Source organism: Telopea speciosissima, chromosome 2 (assembly GCF_018873765.1).
Source record: "Telopea speciosissima isolate NSW1024214 ecotype Mountain lineage chromosome 2, Tspe_v1, whole genome shotgun sequence".
In the NCBI taxonomy this organism is placed as follows: domain Eukaryota; kingdom Viridiplantae; phylum Streptophyta; class Magnoliopsida; order Proteales; family Proteaceae; genus Telopea; species Telopea speciosissima.
The window spans coordinates 61244518-61268161 of NC_057917.1; the positions used below are offsets into that span (position 1 = coordinate 61244518).

The following is a 23644-nucleotide window of genomic DNA, read 5'->3' on the forward strand; positions in this document are numbered from 1 at the left end:
CATCAATCGTTTAAAAGGGATATGTTAGGAAGATGGTACATCATCAGGCTCAGGGCTGGTGGGGTCCGCCACGTCACCATCATCGGCGTATTCACCGTCGATCTGATCAAGAACAAGTACTAATCCCATGGCGAAAGCACTGTCGAAGCCAGGCTTGACGCAGAGTGAGAATACGTCCTTCCCAAGTACTACGTGGGTTGATGCGTCAACTTTCCTTCGGATCTCCGCCACCGGTTCCTTCGATTCGTTCGGAGAAGTGGTGTTGTAGAATCTGCAACATCGCTGTGGGAACGAACCTTCGATCTGGTACTCCTCACCGGGATTCCCGTAAAGTTCAACCGTAACGCTCGACCGTCCGATGATCGACGATCTTTTTACGCTGAAGATTGGTTTCATTCCATCGCATCTCTCTCCCAAGAATCCTTCCCATCGTTGGTGAAGACTCGGTCTCTGATTCCCAATCCAAAAATAAAAATGCAAATGCATTTGTTAATGGACAATAATTTTCAGAATTGGTAAGTAAATCTCATCCTCTCCAAATTTAACGAAAACCCTAATTTCAAAAAAAAAATTAAATAAACCTTTCTGCGGACGGTGAGGAGGCATTTCCCTGCGGCGTTCATGAGAACGAGTTCGTCTTTGTGACGGGTTTCGGGACCGTATGAGTCAACACGGAAGAGAACATCTCCTTTGGCATCGTAGACGGAGAAACCATCACCGGCGAAGAACAGAGAGGTCTTGAGGACCGTTAATTGCGTCTCTTCCTCGAAGCAGAAGCATTCCTCCACGACCACCTCTCCTTTCATGGTTTCTGAACTCTTTCTCGTTAATTCTCCTTCAAACTGATTAGACCGATAGAAGAAAGAGATGAGGAAGACGGAAAACGGGATAAGAGACGTTACAGGAGAGTGAGAGAGTGCGACTTCTGTGAATTTGCGCAATATGTGGCCGTTATTAATACTTGAGATCCGCGCAACACCCCCCTCAGAATTTTCTTTCCCCCCCTTCTTCCTTAAACCCTTCTAGGCGTGCAATTTTACATGCGTTTCTCTTGTGTTTTTCTTTTTCTTTCCCCTCTAGAATACTAATTTTACCCCGAAAATATCCGACACCACTATCACTATGTCGGTCTTTTCCTATGTCGGTCTTTTCCTATTTTGACTTAAAACTTTAAACGGCCAAAAATTACAATAGGCTGTTTGTTTGGGTTTTTTTTTTTTTTTTTTGATGAAAATATAAAATATAAAACCTAAAAAAGGAATAGAAAATTTACATCATACATAAAAGGCGGAATAGAAGTTCTAAACTAATGATTGTTTTTCTACCTTATATTTACAGGTGAAAAATTAGAGATTAGTTTGGCAAGTTCAAGAGAGGAGGGAAGTAGATTCATGAGAATACACATATACCCTTGCGGAGTCAAAAGACCATGTAGACCATGGTTATTTATCCAGATTTCTTTGAGGTATATTTTATCCTTCAAAGCGTGTTTTCACCCCTGCAAGATTCCATATAGCTCAGTCTTCATTTTGTTGGTCGAACAAGAAAATCCTGTAAATGTTAAAACACTTTGTCTATCAAACAAAAAGCAATAAGCCCAACCTATTAGTCCTATGGAAGGTTCAAAAAGACATGCGCAACATAAGACAGGTAATTGCATTTCATGGTTAGATCGAGAAGTAATGAGTAATTCATTTTGTGTACATGTAATTGGATCAACCAAGTTAGGATTTATCTCTAGAGGAGTTAAGTTTAAATCTGAAATCCATCTAGAAATGTTTAAAAGAACTAGACGGGGGTCAGCCGTAGCTAGACCACGAATTACTTTGTTTCTTACATGCCAAATGAAATAACATGTTATTGTAACAACAACGAAAAATCATATGGCAGTTGGTTTATCCAGGGTTTTAGATTAAAAAAGTGAGGCACAAAGTTATGTCATACAAGAGCTGCTTAGGTGCTCTGTTCTCAATCCGAGGGGTCCACAGGCCCAGATACGCGTAGTCCATTCACAAGATAGAAAGAGATGCCAGTGGGATTCATCACGAACACCACAGAAAACACATGTAGGTTCAATCGATATCCATTTTGAGAGAGTGGCCTTGACAGGTAAACCTGCATTTAAAACACGCCAAAAAAACATCTTAAATTTCATATGTATATTAAGTTTCCAGAAAAAAGCGCCAATAATTGGAAAGTAAGGGCCTATTTTGTAATGGCGAAGTTAAAAAAATGGTTGCATGTCGAGTGGAGAAGCTGCCAGATGTTGTTAGGGAGCATCTCCAGATGTCTTCAGAATTTGAAATATGCACTTTTGAAATCTCATAATTAAAACTATTAGGAAAAAAAGTGCATAAGAGACATTGAATTCCAATTTTGATTAGAAATAAGATCACTTACCATGCATATTGAATTGTCATAAATATCATTTGGTAAACAGTGATTAGGGATGGCAGGGATCCACGGATCATACCAGCAGTATGTATTTCGACCATTTCCAATCTTTTTCCACACAATTTTCTTTGGATCAGGTAAGATGGAGGTGATGTTGTTCCAGACCCATGATCCCTTCTTCCTTCCCACATTAGGATTGAAAATAGAGGTTCTTGAGAAGTACTTGGATTTTAGGACCTTTGCCCAAAGAGAGGATTCCTCAGTGATTAATCTCCATCCAAGCTTTAGGATTAAAGCTTTATTGTGGGTAGAAGATTTGCGTATTCCCAAACCTCCATGTGTGGTAGGGGTACAAATCTTATCCCACCCGATAAGATGAGCTTTTTCTTATTTGCAGAGTCATTGTTCCAAAATTTTAGGTAGATAGAATCTAATGACTGACAAGTTTTTTGAGGACAGAGAAAACATGACATTAAGAAAGAGGGAGTGGAGGCTAGAACACATTGGATCAGAATTCACCTACCTGCATACGAAAGGCAATTTGCTTACCAAGTACTCAATTTGGTTTGGACTCTTTGAACAATGAAATCTAAGTCCTTAACCTTCGATCTGTTATGAAAGGGTTTGGTTCCAAGGTACAGAGAATCAGGACTCATTTCCTTCATTTTGAGAATAGAGCAGATTCTTCTTCTTCTCCTATCTATTTCAATGTTTTTGCTGAAAAGAACTTCACTCTTGAAGAAATTAATTTCTTGGCCAGTAAGATCAGAGAAGAGTTCAAGAATAGATTTGATTGAGAGGATATCATCATCAGTATTTCTACAGATAGGCTGTTTGTTTTGGTTTCAAAATTGGTAATGCTAAGCTATAAATAGTTAAAAATTAAACCTATTCAGGGAGTGTTGGTGTAATCCACATTCAGACCAAGTCTTACTTTGGTTCTGAAAAGTGATACTCATACTAAACTTGCTTAGTTTCGGTTCAGTTCTGATCCTTATTCGGTTCCTAGTTCATAGTTCATACACAATTTGTTTTTTATTCTTGAATATATCAGAATTCTATCGTCTTAATATACTATAATATATTAGTATTAAACTATATTAATAAACTATAATATATCAGTACTTAAATTTGGTTCAGTTCCGATTTTAACCTTAGTTCCTATGCTGGACCAGTAAAAAAAAGAGGTTTTGTTCTATACAACATATTGAAAATGATTTATAATTTGAATGCGATGAAAAAAAATATGAGCTTACAGCGTGTTTTGACAAACTTTGCCTCAAACTCAAAGTGGTCAAATATTTTTCGGATTCTGGTTTGATGTTTGATCCATCTCAGTTTAATTTATAGCGAATTTATTTGGATTGACACAAATATCTACTTGATTAAATAGAGCTGAAATTTTGCGGACAGGTGAACCCAAGGGATTGGCCCATATATAAAGTTATATGAAAAGCATAGTTTTTTTTTTTGGATGAATGTACCAAAAATGCCACAAATAAAACCGAAAAGCATAGTTGACCAAGTGGCAAAACAAGATTTTAAAAATCTAATGGAATAAAGAAACTTCACTATAAAAGAATAAATGATTGAAAATACAAGGGAAAACACGGTTTTTAATGTTTCAAGATTTGAAGTACGTATCCAGTATATATAGAACACTTTTTAGATATTTATACCGTCAAGATTGGCATATCATCTTTCAATCTTGCAAAAAATAGTGTAGTCTTTAATTTTTTTCTAATCTTGTTGGATTAGATTTTTTTTTTTTTTGGGGCCTATTTTAAATTTGATTTATACTAACAAAAACTGAAATATTTAAAGCAAACTAAAGATAGAGCTGGTTAATTTTTACAGTTTGAATAAAGAGGACCGATATGGTCTTAAATCTTTTAATCTGATTTGGGCTTTTGGAGGTTCTTAACTCTAAATAGCATCTGATTCTACCACTCAAAGCTTAAAATAATCCTTTCTACAGAACATCCAAGAAGAAAATGAACAATCTAATAAACCTTTCAGAATTATTGGCTTCTATAATCATTTTACAAAGTCGCTCTGGAGGGAGGTCAGGGTTTTAAAATCGTATCAGAATCCGGAGAAATCTTTGATTCTCTCCATCTATATATATATCCCATACGTGAAATTTTTATCCTCTCAAGTGTGGTGCATCGCCCAATGCACCTCACTTATGCACCTTTAAAAATTCAATGCATAAGTAAGGTGTATCGTCCAATACACTTTAAAAGTGCACTGGACGGTGCACCGCACTAGAGAAGATGAAAATCCCCATACAACCCCCCCCCCCTCTCTTTGATTCAAAAAAATACATCCCCTTTTTTTTAGGGGAGGGGGGAATTTCCTAGATCTACTCAGATAGTTACATTAAAAAAAAAATTAAAAACAAGTAGGTTTACAAGAAAAATAAGTGTAAAACGAAGTCAACATACTTGTTTTAGAATTCTTTTTCTAATCTAGTAGGTCTAGGCAATTTTTTTTTTTTTTTGAAAATTTTTATCACTCTCGTGTACTTGCCCTCTATTTAAACTCCCTTTCTTCTTCTTCTTCTTCTTTTTTTTTTTGGGGGGGGGGATGGAGGGTGGTGGATGGGGAGAGAGCAGGTAAGCGTTGTTTTTTTTTTTTGGAATAAGGAGAAATTTATATTAAAATAAAGAATAAGGGTATTTACAATCTATAGAACTTCTTCCCGCGAGCATCCTCCCTTATCATAGTGGTGAGGGCTGCGGGGAGGCTGTCTATACATAAGTGGAGTTCCTGGCAAGATTGGAGGAAGCCGGCCAAGAAATCGGTGCAATGGTTGGTCTCACGGACATGGTGCATGAACACACAGCTGCTGAAGCAATCGCGTAGGTCCAAGATTTCCCCTACTGTGCTAAGAACTGCCCATGGGGTTGCGCATTAACTCGTTAAAATCTGAATAGCCGCAGAGGAATCAAAGCGCACTTGGATGTGAGAGTATTGGTTTAGGTCTCTCGCCTTTAATAGACCTTTTTTTATAGCCAGGAGTTCCATCTGAAGAATATTGTCCTCTACAGTTGCACCCGCAAGAGCAAGGATAGGATCACCCGAGGCATTGCACGCGATTGCACCGTAGCCACCTAATGCACCATGTATCGATCCATCGCAATTTAAAGCAAGCCAGCCCAAGGGGGGCTTAGGCCAGATATGAGGGGTATTTGTTATAAATGAAGTTTCTAAATAATTCTATTTTCTTTTTAATAGGTTTTTTGGTTGTGTGTCTCTTACAAGATTTGAACACATTATTTTTCCGATATTATTTATAGTGAAAAATAGAAGTGAGAATTCTTTTGTCCCACATTGCTTATGGAAGAGAGTAGAATGAAGCATATATTGTAGCAGAAAATTTTCTTGCACCATTGGTGTAGAAAAAGTACACATATTTAGGATTATAAATGCTCTGTCCCTCATATAGTACGAAGTCGATAATAAACTCTCAGTGTTCGCTCATACCCTCTACACATCATCCATTATTTCACAATAATAAGAAAGCATGGCCATAATGCCAAGGTACTTCTGCACCCTAGGATACAAGACAAAACAAACTCCAAGGCCAAGAAACAAAAAAAACAAACCAAAGGCCGGTCGAAGGGCTGGCATTGATACTATGATTTGTGAAGCATTATATTGTCGGCAGTTCCACTGGCTGGGAAGAGAGACAGAACTGGTGGTGCAGAACATGACCAAATATATCAAAGTCAAGTAGAAGGGCCATGAAGGAAACAATTGTCACCGTCCGTAGCTAAAGATTAAAAGCTTAAGAAACTTTGTTAGACCTAATGGGAAGTTTCTTAAAAAAATAAAAAAATCAAAAAATCAAAGTAAACCGGTGAGGTAGCTATAGCTATGGAGTATGAACATGACCAAACGTTTCTTCCATTATCCAATAAAAGTAAAAGGGTGAGCAAACCACCCAAATTGACCTTTCTTCTCTCATTTCTCCTTACATTGCAACTCAAAAAGCTACGCGTTCATTGAGCATTCCTTCTTGGTAGAAAATCTTTTGATAGAGTTTATTAGGAAAGTGTTTTCCTGTTTGGTAAGAGTCCCGTTGGTGATGGAAATTTCCATATTACCGTGCAATGAGGGATATAGTTTCCTTGCAGAATTGCAACACTACCTAATTGTGACATATGGGTGTTGTTTGCCCCGTCCGGGTCAGTCGGATACTATGCGGGTGTTACCCAGTTCATTCTCACCGACTTCTGACACTAACATGGCATCCTAAGGTCGGCTAACCTTAAAAGAAAATGAACCAATCTAAAACTGGTTCAACCGTACAAAAAAGTGACCCCACCCACCCTAGTATTGACCCAGACCTAATTACCAAATTGAGGATAAAATTTTCTATTTCTTTAAAAAGAAAGATGGGCCCAAATAAAAATACGGCAATGGACTTATCCTACCAATCAATCAGACAAATATCACAATAATGCAAAGAGTTATGCATGCAGCCTTAATAAAGCAGTAGGCCAGGGCTGGCATACCCTTAGATGCCTATATGTTCCACCTGATTGGCTTGGAACGTTGAATCACTTTGTCCTAATGGCGGTAGCGGGTCAGGCTCCTCACAAGTGACTAAGTAGTACACCTCACCCTCTAAAATTACGTGGAGAAGCTCAAATTCCCCAGCCAGGAAAGCTTGAGAAGATTTTTTTTTTTTTTTTTGGGGGGGGGGGGGGGGGTGGTGTAAAGACCCCTAACCCCTTAAGATAAGGGGGAGGGAGAATTTATTTATTTCACATTTGTCCAAAACTATTGTACAATATGTAATAGATCTTTAGGGAAAGAAGTTTCCCAAAAAACCCAGCCTAGGGTAGGTGGTAGCCGAATTAGAGCCCTAGAGAACACAGTTACCTCTGTCAAACCAAAGTGATGAGCAGATATCAAGGTCAATCTAACAGCAAAGGCCTCTTCAATAGTAGGCAAGACAACCATATGATCATAGTTTTAAGTATCGGTATGATGTACCGATTTTGCTAGTCACCGATATTGATATCATATCGATATTATATCGATAGCACGATACGGATAAGGGATAAAATAGTTAGAAAAATCATTTTTTTTTTAAGAAATTCAAAAATAATTTTATCCGATACAGTCAATCCAAGTCGATACCATATCGATATCATATCGATTTTACATGTTACAGATATCCATTCCGATACCGTGCACTAAAACCATGCATATGATTAATAGCAATCAATTTGAGACATCTTATAGTATCTAGAATACAACATCTTATCCTCATAGCATTTTACCAAGGACCCACCAAGATTTGTCCAACGCCTCAGGGAAAAAAAATAGTAGGCGTTAGTCCCATCACACACAGTAGAAGTCTCTCTCTCTCTCTCTCATAATGAAATCTGATGCATACTTCACCTGAGATAGGTGCTCGTAGAGCCCTCGAGAGTATTGCATTATAGCTCTCTATAAAGTCTAAACCCTTTAACTTGTTTTGTGGAGTGTTGTGGAATGTGGGTATGAACACATAAAGGAGAGGTGAGACCATTAAGTTAGCTCTTTTAAATGTCCTTTCCTTTGTCTTGTTACATAAACATCAATCCAACAAGTTGTCTTTCAAGTGGAGGCCTTTAAATCCAAAGACATGACCTTAACATTTTTATGATTTAGAAATAGATTTTGCTTAGTATAATTATAGTTGAATTGTCTTCCTATTTACATCTAAGGGGCTCGTGGACTTCTCCGTATTGTAGAGGGGACAGATTCAATTGCATCATATGTATATATTATTTTTTATTTTAAAATCTTATTTGGTCCATATTATATGGTTACAGTCTCAATATAACCAGGTATGATTATATTAAAAATATTATTTTAAAACTATTTATTTATTAATTTTCGTATTCTTATCTAGACTTTAGAAGGATACAACCAACCAAACCCAATTGATGTTGAGTTTATTCTGCTCAAATCTTTCAAGTTAAGCATATATACTCTTTGAGTTTTGGTTGGTAAAAGTTCCCTTCCTTTAATTAATTTTTTGGTGTTTTGCTCTAGGTAACCATAGTTGGTTAAATATATGCTGAGAGTGTAACCAGATGAAATTCTTCCTTTGTACATGTACAATGTAATTTTTTGTACCGTAGAGAAAATAAATGGTATTATACACCATAACTAAAATTTTAATTAATGGCATCATATACAAAATTTCCTATTATCTTATTCAATCCCCTGAGAATAATTTTTTTTTTTTTTCAAACTCAAAACAAATGAGTTTTGATGAAAGATCAAATAAACATAATATGAGAGAGAGAGAGAGAGAGAGAGAGAGAGAGTTCATGTTCTTTCCTTTCAACTCATTTTCCTTCTTAACATGAAGGCTTCCAAATTATTGTCAGTTTCTCCCATGTCTTCTTCCTAAAGTGAATAAGTACCTTCAACTTTGCCGCAAAGAATCTTACCCAAAAGAAAAAATTTTGCAACAAAGAATAGAACTCCTCTTTTATTTGACAACAAAAAGAAACAAAAATTAGACAATAAAGAAGAAGGTTATATGCAAATGGTCCCATATTGACCCATTATTTTTCACATCATACATTGTGTTTGGTAGGTTAGCCAATGGAAATATTCATGTTAGCTATAACAAGTAGGGTTTATTTATCTACCAAATATCTGAAGTCTAAATAATAATTGTATCCAATCAATGTCATATTACTTTCTAACACCAAAATCAGCAATTTGAGACATCTCATAGGATCTAGTAAACAACATCCTATCCCCCTAGCATTTGGCCAAGATGAAACTGCCGCATCAGTCAAGATAGTAATGGACCCACGTACCAAGATCTGTCCAAGGCCTCAAGGAAGAGAAATAGTAGGGGTTAGTCCCACCACACACTAAAGAAGGGCATCTCTCTCTCTCTCTCTCTCTCTCTCTCTCTCTCTCTCTCTCTCTCAAGTCTAAATCCTTTAACTTGTTGTGTGGAGTGTTGTGGAATGTGGGTATGAACACATAAAGGGGAGGTGAGACTATTAAGTTAGATCTTTTACATGCCCTCCTTTTTCTTGTTACATAAACATCAATCCAATATATATATCGTCTTTCAAGTGGAACCATTTTAATCTAGAGATATGACCTTAACATTTTTGTTAACAGGACACGTCAGCCATCTGAGTCACCTAACTAGACAGAACACGATGATTCCATCAAGCTAACCTGTTTCCTGTAAAACTTTTTGTTATTCTTATCCATTGTAACACCATGCAGTATTGCTGCCTAGCTTTATCCTTGATCTCTAACTTCTTACAGTTTGTAACCAATTTACAAGTTATGGGAAACTCACATATATACGATGACGATGGTGTGAGAAAACCCACTTCAACAATAATTCTTACATGGTATCACAGCCTCCCTGCGAATATCACTAATCACCTTTTTTTGTTTTCTCTGTTATGACAACTACCACTCCTTCCTCTCACTCAACCGCTGCACCTTCCACCATGACCACCCCTTTTGCGTTGGGTAATATCTCTCACATCTTACAAAATCAAACTTGATCGCAGCAACTACCTCCTCTGGCGTGCCCAGTTCCTCCCTCTTTTACGCCTCCATGGATATCTCAAATTCGTTGATGCATGGTTCTTCACCCTCGATCTCCTTCTTCCACCATGCATCGATCCGTACTTCTACTAACCAGTCTATTCCCAATTTTGATGCTTCTATAATGGCCAATAATGTTGCCCGCTCTTCTGATAATCATACATACTTCATGTATTCATCACGTTGTGGTCGTGGTTGCCCTCGCGAAAAAGGTTTTGGTCGTGGTCGCTCCACCTATGCACCTACTGATCAACGACCTCATTTAACCTGCCAAGTGTACAACAAGTTAGGGCATTCGGCCCTACAATGCTATCAACGGTTCAACCCTAGTTACCACCCTCCCACTCCATATATAGTAGTCTCACGGCCAACATGCTCCCTCTCAGGCCATATGTGTGGAACGAAATTTTGGGAATGTTCCTGCTACAAGGCTGGCAGCCAAGGAAATGGGATCTTAAAGGATATTTTAGAAAATACTAAAACTTAGGAGGGTATTTATAAACCCAAAGGGGAAGTGAATTATTCTATTTCCTTGGCTGCTAGCCTTGTAGCAGGAACATTCCTACTATGGGCGTAGCAGCAAAATTTTTTCCATATGTGTGGCACCTTCGTCTCGTAAACCTTACTCTTCTCATCAACCGGCTTGTCACAGTGCTGCTCCACCTATGGTAACCGACCCCTATTGGTACCCTGACTTTGGGGCGACACATCACCTGACATATGATATGGCCAATCTTAACACTCGTTCCGAATACACTAGTACAAACCATGTTCGCATAGCCAATGGTACAAGTTTGGATATCTCTCATGTTGGTTCTTTCAAGTTGCACTCTCGTACATCTACATTTGATTTGTACAATATTTATCATGTTCCCCATATCACAAATAACCTTCTTTCTGTTTCCAAGTTTACTAAGCATAATGACGTTGTGTTTGAATTTCATCCCACATTTGTTATTTTAAGGATCGATATTCGGGGAATATACTCCTTCGAGGCCAGAATAAAAGGGGGTTTATATCAGCTTCAGGATGCTCATACCACCCCTTCTGATGATCATCCTCAAGCTCATGTTGGTGAACATGCTTCCATTTCTATCTGGCATGACCGATTTGGCAATCCTGCTGCTAAAGTTGTCTCTTCTGTCATTTCCAAGCATTCATTACCTATTGCGGCTTCATCGTCCACCCAACTTTGTAAATCTTGCCAATTAGGCAAGTCTCAGTGTTTGTCATTTTTGTCATCGTTAAATTATTGTACTCAGCCATTGGAGCTGATCTATACGGACTTATGGGGCCCTCTCACATCCCCTCTATTTCATGATTTTGTTATTTTATATGTTTTATTGATGCATTTAGTTGATATACATGGTTGTTTCGACTAACTGTGAAGTCCAAGGCTCTCTCTACTTTTATTAGATTCAAAACGCAGGTGGAAAATTTTTTTGGTTGTAAAATCAAAGCTTTACAACCTGATGATAGACGTGAGTATCATATTTTTCACCATTTCTTAGCTCAACATGGTATACTGTAGTGCCTGTCTTGCCCCCATACTCAAGCCCAAAATGGCCGGGCTGAGCGCAAACACTAGCATGTTGAAGAATCCGGCTTGACTATGCTCACCAGGGCTCTAGTTCGGCGCTCTTATTGGGATGAGGTGTTTCTCACTATTGTGTTTTTAATTAATAGAATGCCCATGTTGGTTCTCAATAATGTCACACCTTATGAAAGGTTATTTGGTCGCCCGCTTAACTACTTGCACTTGCGTACCTTTGGGTGTGCTTGTTACCCATGGTTACGCCCCTACAGTCAGCATATAAGTTGGAGGATCGCTCCAACAATGTGTCTTTCTTAGCTACTCTCCTCATCACCGTGGGTACCATTGTCTTGATCGCCAGACTGGACGGGTATACATTTCCCTCCATGTTATTTTCAACGAATCTTACTTTCCCTTTGACATCCTGTTTACACTATCTCCAACCTTACCCCATCCCTCCTCCATTGGTTATACTTGGTCCATTTTCTTCACCGCCAGTTCCACTTCAGGGGGCACAACCATCACCACCTGCTTCCACTCAGGGGGTGCCAGCTCCCCTTCCTTCCCCCTTACCCAAGTTATCTTCCCAGCCCTCTCCTACTCCACTGAGCTCCCCGGCTCCATCTCCACCACCTTCCCCGCTTTCACCAACCCATCATATGATTACTCGTCTCAAGAATAACATCCATAAACCAAAGGTCCTCATGGCTACCAAACATCTGGTCCGCGCTTGTTTCAACACCACAGTAATTGACAAAACTACATGTTTTACCTTTTCCAGTAAAGACACTCGCTTGGCCATTTAATTTAATGCCTTACTTCGTAATGGCACTTGGAAATTTGTCCCCTATCATCTGTCCATGAACTTGGTGAACTACAAGTGGGTTTATCATATTAAAACTAAAGCTGATGGCACAGTTGAGCATTAAAAGACCCGCTTGGTGACCAAAGGTTTTACACAACAAGTTGGCTTGGATGATGAAGAAACTTTTAGTCCTGTCATCAAACTTGCCACTATCAGAGTAGTCCTACCTCTTGCAGTTTCATTTAACTAGACTTTACGTCAGCTTGATGTTTAGAATGCCTTCCTTCATAGCAACCTTACTGAACAAGTTTTTATGCGGCAACCTCAAGGATACGTTGATCCTCGTCATTCCCATCATGTATGTCATCTCTGCAAGGCACTCTATGGTCTTAAGCAGGTCCCTCGGTCTTGGTATTATCAGCTTAGCACCTATATTCTATCTCTTAGATTCGTCATGTCCAAGGCTGATTCCTCCATGTTTATTCAACGTGCATCCACTCAAATCTTACTTATTCTCATCTATGTGGATGTTATCATTGTTACAAGCAGTGATTCTAAGTTGGTTACAACTCTTATTAGCACTCTTGTTCAAGAGTTTGCCATTAAGGACCTTGGCACATTGAGCTATTTTTTGGGCATTGAAACTCATCGGTCCTCTCAGAGTTTGCATCTCACGTAGTCGAAATTTGCAGCCATTCTTCTTCAATGCACTAATATGCTTGATGTAAAGCCATGCTCTACTCCTATGGCTCCATCCACTGTAAAGTTCTTCAAATCCTCCTGCCAACCACTATCCGATATTATTTTGTAGCGGAGTACGTACGGTGGTGCACTTTAGTACCTTACTCTCGCCATACCTGATTTGGCTTTCTCAGTAAGGTCTGTCAGTTTATGCGTAGCCCGACAATCGATCTCTGGTTATTTATGAAGCGCATTCTTCACTACATTAAGGGTACTCTACACAATGGGATTCAACTCAAACCCGCTCACTCTCCTCTACTCACTGCATTCACTGTTGCTGATTGGGCAAGTTGCCCGAATGATAGGAAGTCCACCAGTAGGTTATGTATCGTTCTTGGCCTGAACCTTATCTCCTGGAGTTCCAAGAAGCAGCCTACGGTGGCTCGCTCCAGTATAGAATCTGAGCAAAGGTGTTGCGAACACTGCTTCTAAACTGCTCTAGCTGCAATACATACTTCGGGAACTTGGCTACTCTCCTTCTCATTCGCCAATAATCTGGTGTGATAACATTGGGGCTACTTACCTTGCAGCTAATCCCGTCTTTCATGCGCAAACGAAACATGTCGAAATTGATTTATCATTTCATTCGTGACCAGATCACCAAGAAGCTGCTTGATGTTCGGTTCATTCCTACCCAAGATCAAATTGAAAATGTTATGACCAACCTCTTCCTATTACACAGTTTGGGTCTCTTCGCTCCAAGCTTATTGTGATCAACCCTCAGTTGCGCTTGAGGGGGTGTATAACAGACACATCAACCATCTGAGCTAGTCACCTAACAGGATAGAACATGACTCTATCAAGCTAGTGACCAACTAACCTGTTTCCTATAAAACTCTTTGTTATTCTTATCCATTGTAAGACCATGCACTGCCACCTTTATCCTCTGTAACCTCTTATAGTTTGTAACCAATTTACAAGTTATAAATATATGAGAAAACCCACTTCAACAGTAATTCTTACATTTATAATTTAGAAATTGGTTTTGCTTAGTATAATCACAATTGAATTGTCTTCCTATGTACATCTAAGGGGATCGTGGTCTTCTTCGTATTATAGAGGGGACAGATTCAAGGACATCATATGTATTGTTTTTTTTTTGTATTCGGTTCATATTTTATGGTTTATCAATATAACCAGATATGTCTTACCAAAAAAAAAAAAAAACCAGATATGATTATACTAAAATATTCCTTTAAAAATAATTATTCATTAATTATACAACTAAGCAAACCCAATTAATGCTGAGTTTATTCTGCTCAAGTCTTTCAAATTAACTATATATACCCTCTAAGTTTTTATTGGTAAAAAGTTTCCTTCCTTTTTGATTTGTTGTTTTGCTTTGTTGCAGGTTTTTTTTTTAATTTTTAAATAAGGGTTTTTTTGTCATTCTATCCTACCAAGGGGCAGAATGGTCCAACAATGTTAAAAAATTGGGATCCATTATAACATAACGTCTCTGACTAACCGGAGAGACCATACTGGTAGTTTGAAAAGCAGGGATGCAATTGAAATTAGTGACAGTTCAGGGGGACATTCTTACGTTTGGCCATTTTCAGGGGACATTTGAAAAAAACCATAAAAAAAAAAAAAACGAAATCCAAGGGGTATTGCGTATTGGCTATTGAGCGAGCCCCCTGCCCGATTTCGTTCCAAAATCCAAACCGAATAACTTCTCCGGTTTTCTCAGGTTTTGGAACGTAGCCCCTGGTCCCCTCTTCTTCTCCGTCTCCGTTCCCAATGGATTGCAGCAGCGGCCGGTGAGTCTTCATCTAAAGGTATCGAGACCCTGCCCCCTTCCTCTTCTACCTCTCTGTTCCAGTTGGTCGCAGCGGCGGCCGGCCAGTCTCTTCTCTGTAAGTACCGTCCTCTTCTCCATATTTGCCATGTTTTGGAAGCCTTTGTTCACCACTCTACATTGGTGAACTGATTTGAGTGTAATGAGTCCTGTGATGATGAATCCCTTCCTCTTCTCTGATTCGAGTGTGATAAGTTCTTTGCTCATCTTCTAGAGTGTGATGAACACTTTTTTTCTTCATTTAAGAAAAACCACCACTATTATCTTCAATGCGATGATGCTGGAATAAACTTGGTTGAGACGCTGTTAACACAATGGTTCAGGTTTTTTTAGGTCTATTGATCCAAATTCTGCTGCTTTTCATCCTTAAATTCTCATAATAGATATAAGTGGCCATGGTTGGAATATGATGGGTTACACAAATTCTAGTTGGTTTCTGCTATGCCGTAGGGAATATAACACAATCAATTCTGGTTGGTTTTACATAGATCGATCAGACTGAACTGCATGTTTGAAGGAGAGAAAGAGAATAAGGAATGTTCAGTTGTTGATTTCAATTTGAAACCATTTTTTCTTCGTCTTCTTATTCTTACCCAAGATATGGTACGTGGGATGCTACCTGGGTGGCTTTGCCTTCTTGATGGTTACTGAAAGATGCTTTGAGAAATTAGTATTGGATATTCACAAAGCCGTCTTTCACTGGTCTGTGGCGATTTCAATCCAGAGCGGATTGGAATCAGCCAGAATCAGTCTCCAAGAACCCTAGAATCAGTCCTCAGATCCAAAAACATGGAATTTCGAGGGTTTTTGAGTCTGAATCAGCCGTGACGGATTGATCAGAATCGAGAGCAGTTAGGGCCGATTCCGATATGAATTTGCCGATTCACCGAGCCTATTCTCGATTCTTAAAACCCTGTTTTCAATGTAATGAACTCTAGACTCGATTAGATAATGGACTCCGTGTATAAAAAATCTCCCCAAAGAATTATATAAAGAAGGACTGTTACTTATGCATGAGGTGAGGTTGCTACTATTACATATGGGATGCTGTTAGATTTGGGTTTCTAGTACGTGTGCATGAGGTTGCCATGCACATTCACATAGTAGTTGAGTAAGTTATGTAAGTAGTGGGCAAGGGTAAGTTATGTGTGATGGTGGTGTAAGTAGTTAGAGGAGTTATGTAACTAAGAAGGAACGTGGTTACAATGCCACTTTGTCTCTGTATTATTTGAAGTATCACCGTATGAATGAAGAGGTATCGATACAATTACCAACCATTCTCTTCCAGAGAAGGAGTTGCGGCGTCCTCGATTAAGCCAGAAATTCCTCAAATTATCATTGTTTTTCATCCAACTGTTCATCGTAGGTAAGCACACCGTCGCGCACACACCAGCTTGGTATCGGAGCCGCAACATGGACGAGAAGGTGGAGAAGCTTGAAGCCGATGTGGAATCTCTTTCTGATGGGCAATACTTGATTATGAGAAAATTGAATGAGGTTCTTGAAAGACTTACCTCATGTACTCATTCCATGGAACCCGTGAGAGAGAACTCTTGAACTCCTCCCCCAACCCATGTTGATCGACCTGAGGGAAGTGTGGGAAGCCAACCAAGTGGATCCACACCAACATTCGCTCCAAAACTAGTGAAACTTGACTTTCCACGTTTCAATGGAAATGAAGACACCACAAGTTGGGTTTGTCAAGTGGAACAGTTTTTTCATTTCCATCAAACCCCTGACGAAGAACGAGTGGCTTTGGTTTCCTTCCATTTAGAGGGAGATGTCCAATTGTGGTTCTATTTGTTCTGGCAAGAGGGTGGTCTGATGGATTGGCAACACTTTTGTGAAGGGCTGCATACGAGGTATGGGCCATCACAATTTGAAGTTTTTTTTTTTTTTTTTTTGCAGAATTGACAAAATTGCAACAAGTCGGCTCTGTTCGTACCTACCAAACATAATTCGATAAGTAGTTGTCTAAGGTCGGTACGCTACCATAACACCGCCAAGTAAGTTGTTTTGTTATTGGACTGAAGAACACCATAAGAGCCGATGTCATGGCGGGTTGACCTACTTCACTGGCCGAAGCTATCGGATTAGCCCGGTTATTTGAGGCTCGCAACATGATGCAGTAAAGGGCTATTCCAATTGCTGAATTGAAAAGAGGACCTGCTCCATTGAAGGAATCCATTCGTAACAATACAACACTACCGGTAAGAAGGATGATGCCACCTGAGTTGCAAGAACAACGCTCAAAAGGGTAGTGTTACAATTGCAACGAGCGCTTCGTGCCGGGGCATCATTGTAAGAAACTCTTTGTCATTGAAGGGTTCCATGACGAGGAAGCTGAAGGTGATGTGGTTGAAACCGAAGAGGCGGCGAATGAAGAAGTTTTGGGAGTCTCGGGAGATATCCCTGCATGCAATTTGTGCAACAAGAGTGCCACAGACAATGCGAGTTCGTGGGCGAGTTGGACAAGTTTCCACTACAATTTTGATTGACTCAGGAATTACCTACACCTTCATAAGTGTAGCACTCGCTTCAAATGTGGGACTTCATCCAGTCACAAGCAACAAGTTCGACGTGATAGTGGCCTCGAGGGAGAGATTGTCTAAGCCCAGGTTAGTGTTCCATTGCCCTCATTATCATCTAAGGTGTTTCAATTGTAGTGGACTTCTATATGTTATCAGTTGAAGGCTATGAGGGTATATTGGGAGCACAATGGTTGAAGATGTTGGGACCCATCATATGGGACTTTAATCACTTGTGGATGGGGTTTAACATGGATGGGAAGGAGGTCAAATTATAAGGAATTACCACGGTAGGAGACATGGTCGTGGGGGATTCTTTTCTTAATCGCCTGGTTACCAAAAAGACTCCTGGTGTCCTACTCAAACTCTATTCTTTGAATTCTATTGAATTCACTGAGAAGGTGCACAACTGCCCACAAGAAGTGATGCAACTTTTGGAGAAATTCAAGGATCTTTTTAACGACCCGGGTGGATTGCCACTTGCCCGTCCGCAAGACCATCAGATTCCATTTAAACCTGGAAGTGGGCTGATTTGTGTCAAACCGTATCGTTATCCCCATTTTCATAAAATGGAAATTGAAAAATTGGTACATGACATGCTATCCATTGGGGTGATCCGACCAAGCAACAGCCTGTATTCGTCTCCAATTATCTTGGTTAAAAAACATGACGGTAGTTGGCGCATGAGTTGGAAATGGTGTGAGGATCGATTCAAGAGAGGAGAGGAGAAGGTGGGAGGTGAGATATGAAGAAGAGAAGAGAGGAGAATAAGAGAGAAGGAGATGCACAACTGTATGTGAGAGAGTAAAGATTCCTCTCCCCTATTTGATTTACTAATATGAAGAAGAATTACAAACACCTCCCTAGGGAGGTAAAAGATAAAAAAGAAAAATTACAATATAAGACAACAAGATACTAAACTAGTGCCCAAACTACCCTTGTTACATAGACTCTCATACTCCCCTAAAACTGGAGAATAAATGCAATACATTCCCAACTTGTATAGAAGGGTACTAAACTTATGAGGGATGAGCCCCTTGGTAAAGATGCCAGCCAATTGATCGACTGTTTTAACAAAAGGAGTGCAAATGTAGCCAGAGTCAATCTTCTCCTTGATGAAATTTCAGTCCACTTCAATGTGTTTTGTCCTGTCATGTTGCACAGGGTTGTGAGCTATACTTATAGTAGCCTTGTTATCACAATAGAGTCTCATATGTGCCTCAGTGTCAAATCCCAACTTTTGGACAAACCTTCTCAACCATAGGAGTTCACACACTCTATGAGCCATAGCCCTGAACTCTGCCTCTACACTGGATCGGGCTACAACAGGTTGTTTTTTACTTCTCCATGTGACCAGGTTACTTCCCTCAAATGTACAATATCCTGATGTAGACCATCTGTCAGAAACTGAACCAGCCTAATCCACATCAATGTAGCCCTCTATCCTCAGATGGTTTTGCTTGGCATATAATAGTCCTTTCCCTGGTAATGTAGCTCTAGATAGGCAAAGGACGTACTAGAGGCCCAATATCCAGGATCTAATGATAAAGGAGCCAAGGGGCTGCTGGTTCTACAGTTGCAATAGGGCAGAATTGAAGTTTAGGTCAATTTCTAGGGTTTAGGTTAGAATAATAGGTGGGTGTGATAGATGATAAAACTAGGCATGTCTAGGGGAAGCTAATGGTATAGGTTTGATGTTGCTTGAGTGAGAAAACAAAAAATCAGAAAATTAGGGTTAGGGTTTCGAGTTTTGGGAATTAGGAAAAGAGTTGAGTTTAGGGTTTGGAGTGGGGGTTTGAGCTAGGGCTTCTAGCCGAGTGTTAGAGGCAACAAAGAGAGGGTTCGGCTGTGATATGGTGTAATTCTGATGGCTGGTTAGGTCTAGGAGGCTTTTGGGGAGGGTTTTTAGGGTTTTACTAGAGGAGAGGGGAATTAGGGTTTCAATGATAATTTGGGGCAGCAACTTAGGATTGAGTGGAGAGGGTGCTAAGGGGAAGCTGTGATCCAAATATGGGGGAGTTCTGATGAAGGATTAATGCTGGACAGAGTTAAGGGTGTTTAGGGTTTATGGAACTCAAATAAAAATAAAGGGAAATCGATTGGGGAAGGGATTAGAGGATTAGAAACAGAAGTTGGATGCCAATCTGCAGCAGACTACTCTGGCAACAAGCTTGAGCAATTGAGAAGGATAGAACCACCTTCAATGGAGATCCTGCCGGCCGTCTTGGCGCAAGGAGTCGTAGGAGATCCACCTACACTTTCCACCTTCATAGAACCACAAGGATCCAACACTCTCTAAAGAGTAAACAGCAGCAACAAAGGCAACAAACTTCAGTCATGATTTTGGGAGGTTAATCCTCTTCTGATTTTTTATTAATATATATAAATATATAATAGGGCCAAAAGGCCAAGTACGATTCAGCCTTGGAATAGAATTCCTTGGCTGAATAAAATTACAACTTAATTCCCTTCTAAAATCGTGAAAGGGGGAGAATTCTAACTTAAAACATTAACTTAAGAAAGATTCCTAAGTAGCCAATAGGATTTAAGACCCTGTCAGCCAATAGGATCATTTCACTCAAATTGAACCAATTGGATACAACCAATTTGAACCGGTTCAATTAAAAATATAAAAATAAATTTAAGTATAGAAAATTTAAACAAATTACTAAGTAAACTAACTAAGGATGGGGCCAAGGGCCAACCCTAACTAACTACTCAATGGGCCCCACGTGGGAGTGGGGCTGGTTCTTCTTCTTCCTACGGCTCTTAACTTGTGGTTCTTCTTAATAGGAGAGTTTACTGGTTTGCAACCCAACATCCCTGTTTCTTTCAACTAGTCTAGAACAAACTTCCTTTGACATATATGATTCACTTGTTAGATATTGATACTTCAATCCTCAAGAAATACTTAAGGGTCCTAGATCTTTAATCTCAAATTGTTGGGCTAAGTAGGTCTTCAATCTAGCTATCTCAGGCCTGTCGTCTCCAGTCACCACAATGTCATCAACATAAACAATAAGGGCTGTGATGGTACCATTACCTCGCCGGGTAAATAAAGTGTGGTCAGCTTGGCTCTCGGAATACCCATTCTTCAAAATGGTCTGTCTAAACCTCTCAAACCAAGCCTTTGGGGACTGTTGAGACCATATAGTGCCTTCTTGAGGAGACGCACTTACCCTTCAGCTGAGGGAAACTTGAAGCTGGGTGGAGTCTGCATGTACACTTCCTCTTCTAGATCACTATGGAGGAAAGCATTCTGCACATCCAACTGATACAATGACCAATCTTTATTAGCCACCAATGATAAGAGAACCCTTGTTGAGTTGTGTTTAGCCATAGGAGCAAATTTCTCCTGATAATCAATCCTATACACCTGACAGTATCCTTTGGCCATCAACCTGGCCTTGTATATCTCAACTGCACCATCTGTTTGGTACTTGACTGTGTTGACCCATCTGCATCCAACTGGAACTCTCTCCTTGGGAAGATTAACCAGTTTCCAAGTGCAGTTCTTTTCAAGTGCCAGCATTTCCATAGACATGGTTTGCTTCCAATTGGGGACAGACATGGCCTCAGTGACACTCTTGGGAATGGAAATGGAGGAAAGGGTAGTAAAAGCAACACATGGGGGAGATAGAGCATTATAGGAGACAAAGTAGGCTATGAGATTAGGACAAACTCTCTTTCCCTTTCGAATAGCAATGAGAGGATCTAATTCAGAAGATGGAGGAGGAATGTTATCTAATTAAGGAAGGTGGATCTCAGGCAAGGTTTGAAGTATCGGTATCGGGTATCATATCAGAAGGGTAATTTTAAAAGATGTATCATATCGTATTGGAGATACGTATCGTACGCTACAGATACACATGGAAATGGTCAAGATATAAATGGAATGATGGAAATACACTTTTGGTGTAAAAAACAATATAAATAAGCACTACATAATAAACACTAAAATTGAGAACAACGTATAACGAGACAAGAGACTTTCATCAATTTGAGTACGAATCCTTGCAAATGATCAACAAACTTAGTTTTACCTAAATCTATCGATTTATAGCAAAAAATAGGATTATGAACCATGATTTAAACACAAAGATAAAGTGTTTTTGAAACCTACCTTTTTGTGAAATCTCATTTTTCTATAAATTCTCCTTCAATCTCTGATCTCAAAAACAAAATCATAGTCTGATAGTCACATGGACCTTTAATGGCCATATCAATGTGTATCGGTTGGTATCGACCGTATCGGTATGTATCGAGCTTTATCGGCTGATACATATTGATACGTATTGATACTCTCACAAAACCTTTAACGTACTTATCATAAGTATCGGTACATATCGATCTGTATCGTATGGTCCGTATCAGCCGATACAATACGATATCAATTGAGACATACTATTTTTTGGAAAAAAGGTACATATCGGTATGTATTGTATTGGTATCCACCGATACCGATACGAATTGTATCGGCCGATACTTTAAACCATGATCTCAGGATGTGGATACAAAGAGAACTCTTGGCAGGTCTTCTTTTTCTTTCTTTTGTACACAATTAACTCCTCCTCCTTACCGGACCAACACCTGAATTATCACAATTATGAACAATATCTACCTCTTTATGTTTCCCAACATCAAGCTGAAATGAAGGAATAGGTAAGGGGGGAAGAAAAGGAATGACATTAGTAGCCTCTTTACTCCTACTAAGGCTACTGTTCTCCTCCTGAAGAGGATGCTGATGAGGAGCAAAGAAGGTGGCACATCTTTGGAAAGAATTCGCCGGTGAGAAAGGGATGGTAGCACTTATAGCCTTTGGTAGAGGAGGAATAGCCTAGAAAGATGCATTTAAGGGTCTTGGGATCAAGTTTAGTTCGAGTAGATTTGTGAACATGGACATAACAGACACATCCAAACACCTTTGGTGGAAGAGAGAAAGCAGAAGCCTGAGGAGACATGGTTTCCAAAGGGGTTTTGGAACCAAGAAATTTAGTGGGCATGTGATTAATGAGGAAAGCAGCAGCAAAAAAGGCATCAGACCAAAAGGTCTTACAGACATGCATGCCAAAGAGGAGACTCCTAGAGACTTCTAACAAGTGGCAATTTTTCCTCTCAGCTACCCCATTTTATTGGGGTGTGTCAATACGAGCAAGTCGGTGGATAATGCCATTGTGGGCAAAAAATTCTGGAGTCCACCATACATGTACTCACTCCCTTTATCAGAGCGAACAAATTGAATTCTAGTAGAAAACTGAGTAAAAGTCAGTTGATAGAAATTTTTAAAGGCATCATAGACATCACTCTTATGTTTCATCAAAAGAGACCAAGTGGACTGGGAATAATCATCAACAAATGAAACAAAATAATGACAACCAAATAAAGTAGTGGAAGGTCTCTAAACATCGGTATGCACAATATGAAAGGGAACGGTGGATCTATTGCCACGGTAAGGATGAGAAGAACGACAATGTTTAGCAAATAAATAGGGTTCACACTGAAATACATGGGAAAAAGGAATAGAAGAAAATAAGTGTGGCAATTTGTTCCTCATAACATGGAAAGAAGGGTGGCCCAAACGTTGATGCCACAATATTACAGAGTCAAAAGTATTGTTGTCACTATGCCCACACGCGGACTGAGCAGTAGGTAGAGGGGATGTTCTTGGATCAAGAAGGTAGAGTCCCTTTTAGCAATGTCAAAAAAACCTGGCCAGCCCTAGCCCGCCCTGAGCCCGAACAAGGCTGGGCCGGGCCTGTGTTCCTGCCAGGATCGGGTTGGGTTTAGTGTTGCACGACTATATATATATATATATAGGCTTTGTATATATTCATTCTATGTACAATATATATAATAAATCCTGGGCTTTGATGGGCATTGTTAATTCCACTACTCAATGGGCCATCAACCATGATATTCAAGGTCAATTAGGGCCCATCAGGGCTGGGCCAGCTTGGGAAAACCCTGCCAGGGTCGGGATGGGCTTGGGTTTAGGTTAAGGCTCCTAAGGTTGGGCTAGGGTTAAGGCCAAGCCCGGCCCGTTGACTCCCCTAGTTCCTTTTTCTCATGTCCACTGCCAATAATCCTCTTTGTCACCAAATCCTGAAAAACACAATGAGATGGAAAAAAAGTGACACAACAATTCAAGGATTTGGTTAGGTGGCTCACAGATAAGTGGTTAGTATTAAACTTAGGAACATGAAGAACAGAGTCAAGGGAAATAGAAGAAGTAACACTGACACTAC

General features: G+C 39.7%; 1 protein-coding gene across 2 annotated transcripts; it reads right to left on the reverse strand.

Moving 5' to 3' along the window:
* LOC122649705 (protein LURP-one-related 5-like) lies at window positions 1-15111 on the reverse strand. 2 transcript variants are annotated; one of them, XM_043842947.1, is made up of 4 exons: window positions 15098-15111; window positions 13525-13527; window positions 582-811; window positions 1-450 (listed from the first exon to the last, which is right to left on the reverse strand). In XM_043842947.1, exons 3-4 carry the CDS (start codon window positions 804-806, stop codon window positions 25-27), a joined length of 651 nt encoding a protein of 216 aa, XP_043698882.1. In that variant the 5' UTR covers window positions 807-811; window positions 13525-13527; window positions 15098-15111; the 3' UTR covers window positions 1-24. The 2 variants fall into 2 exon arrangements, with proteins under 2 accessions (XP_043698882.1, XP_043698881.1); XM_043842946.1 differs by lacking the exons at window positions 13525-13527; window positions 15098-15111 and having other exon boundaries at window positions 582-833.
* Window positions 15112-23644: the final 8533 nt, after the last annotated feature.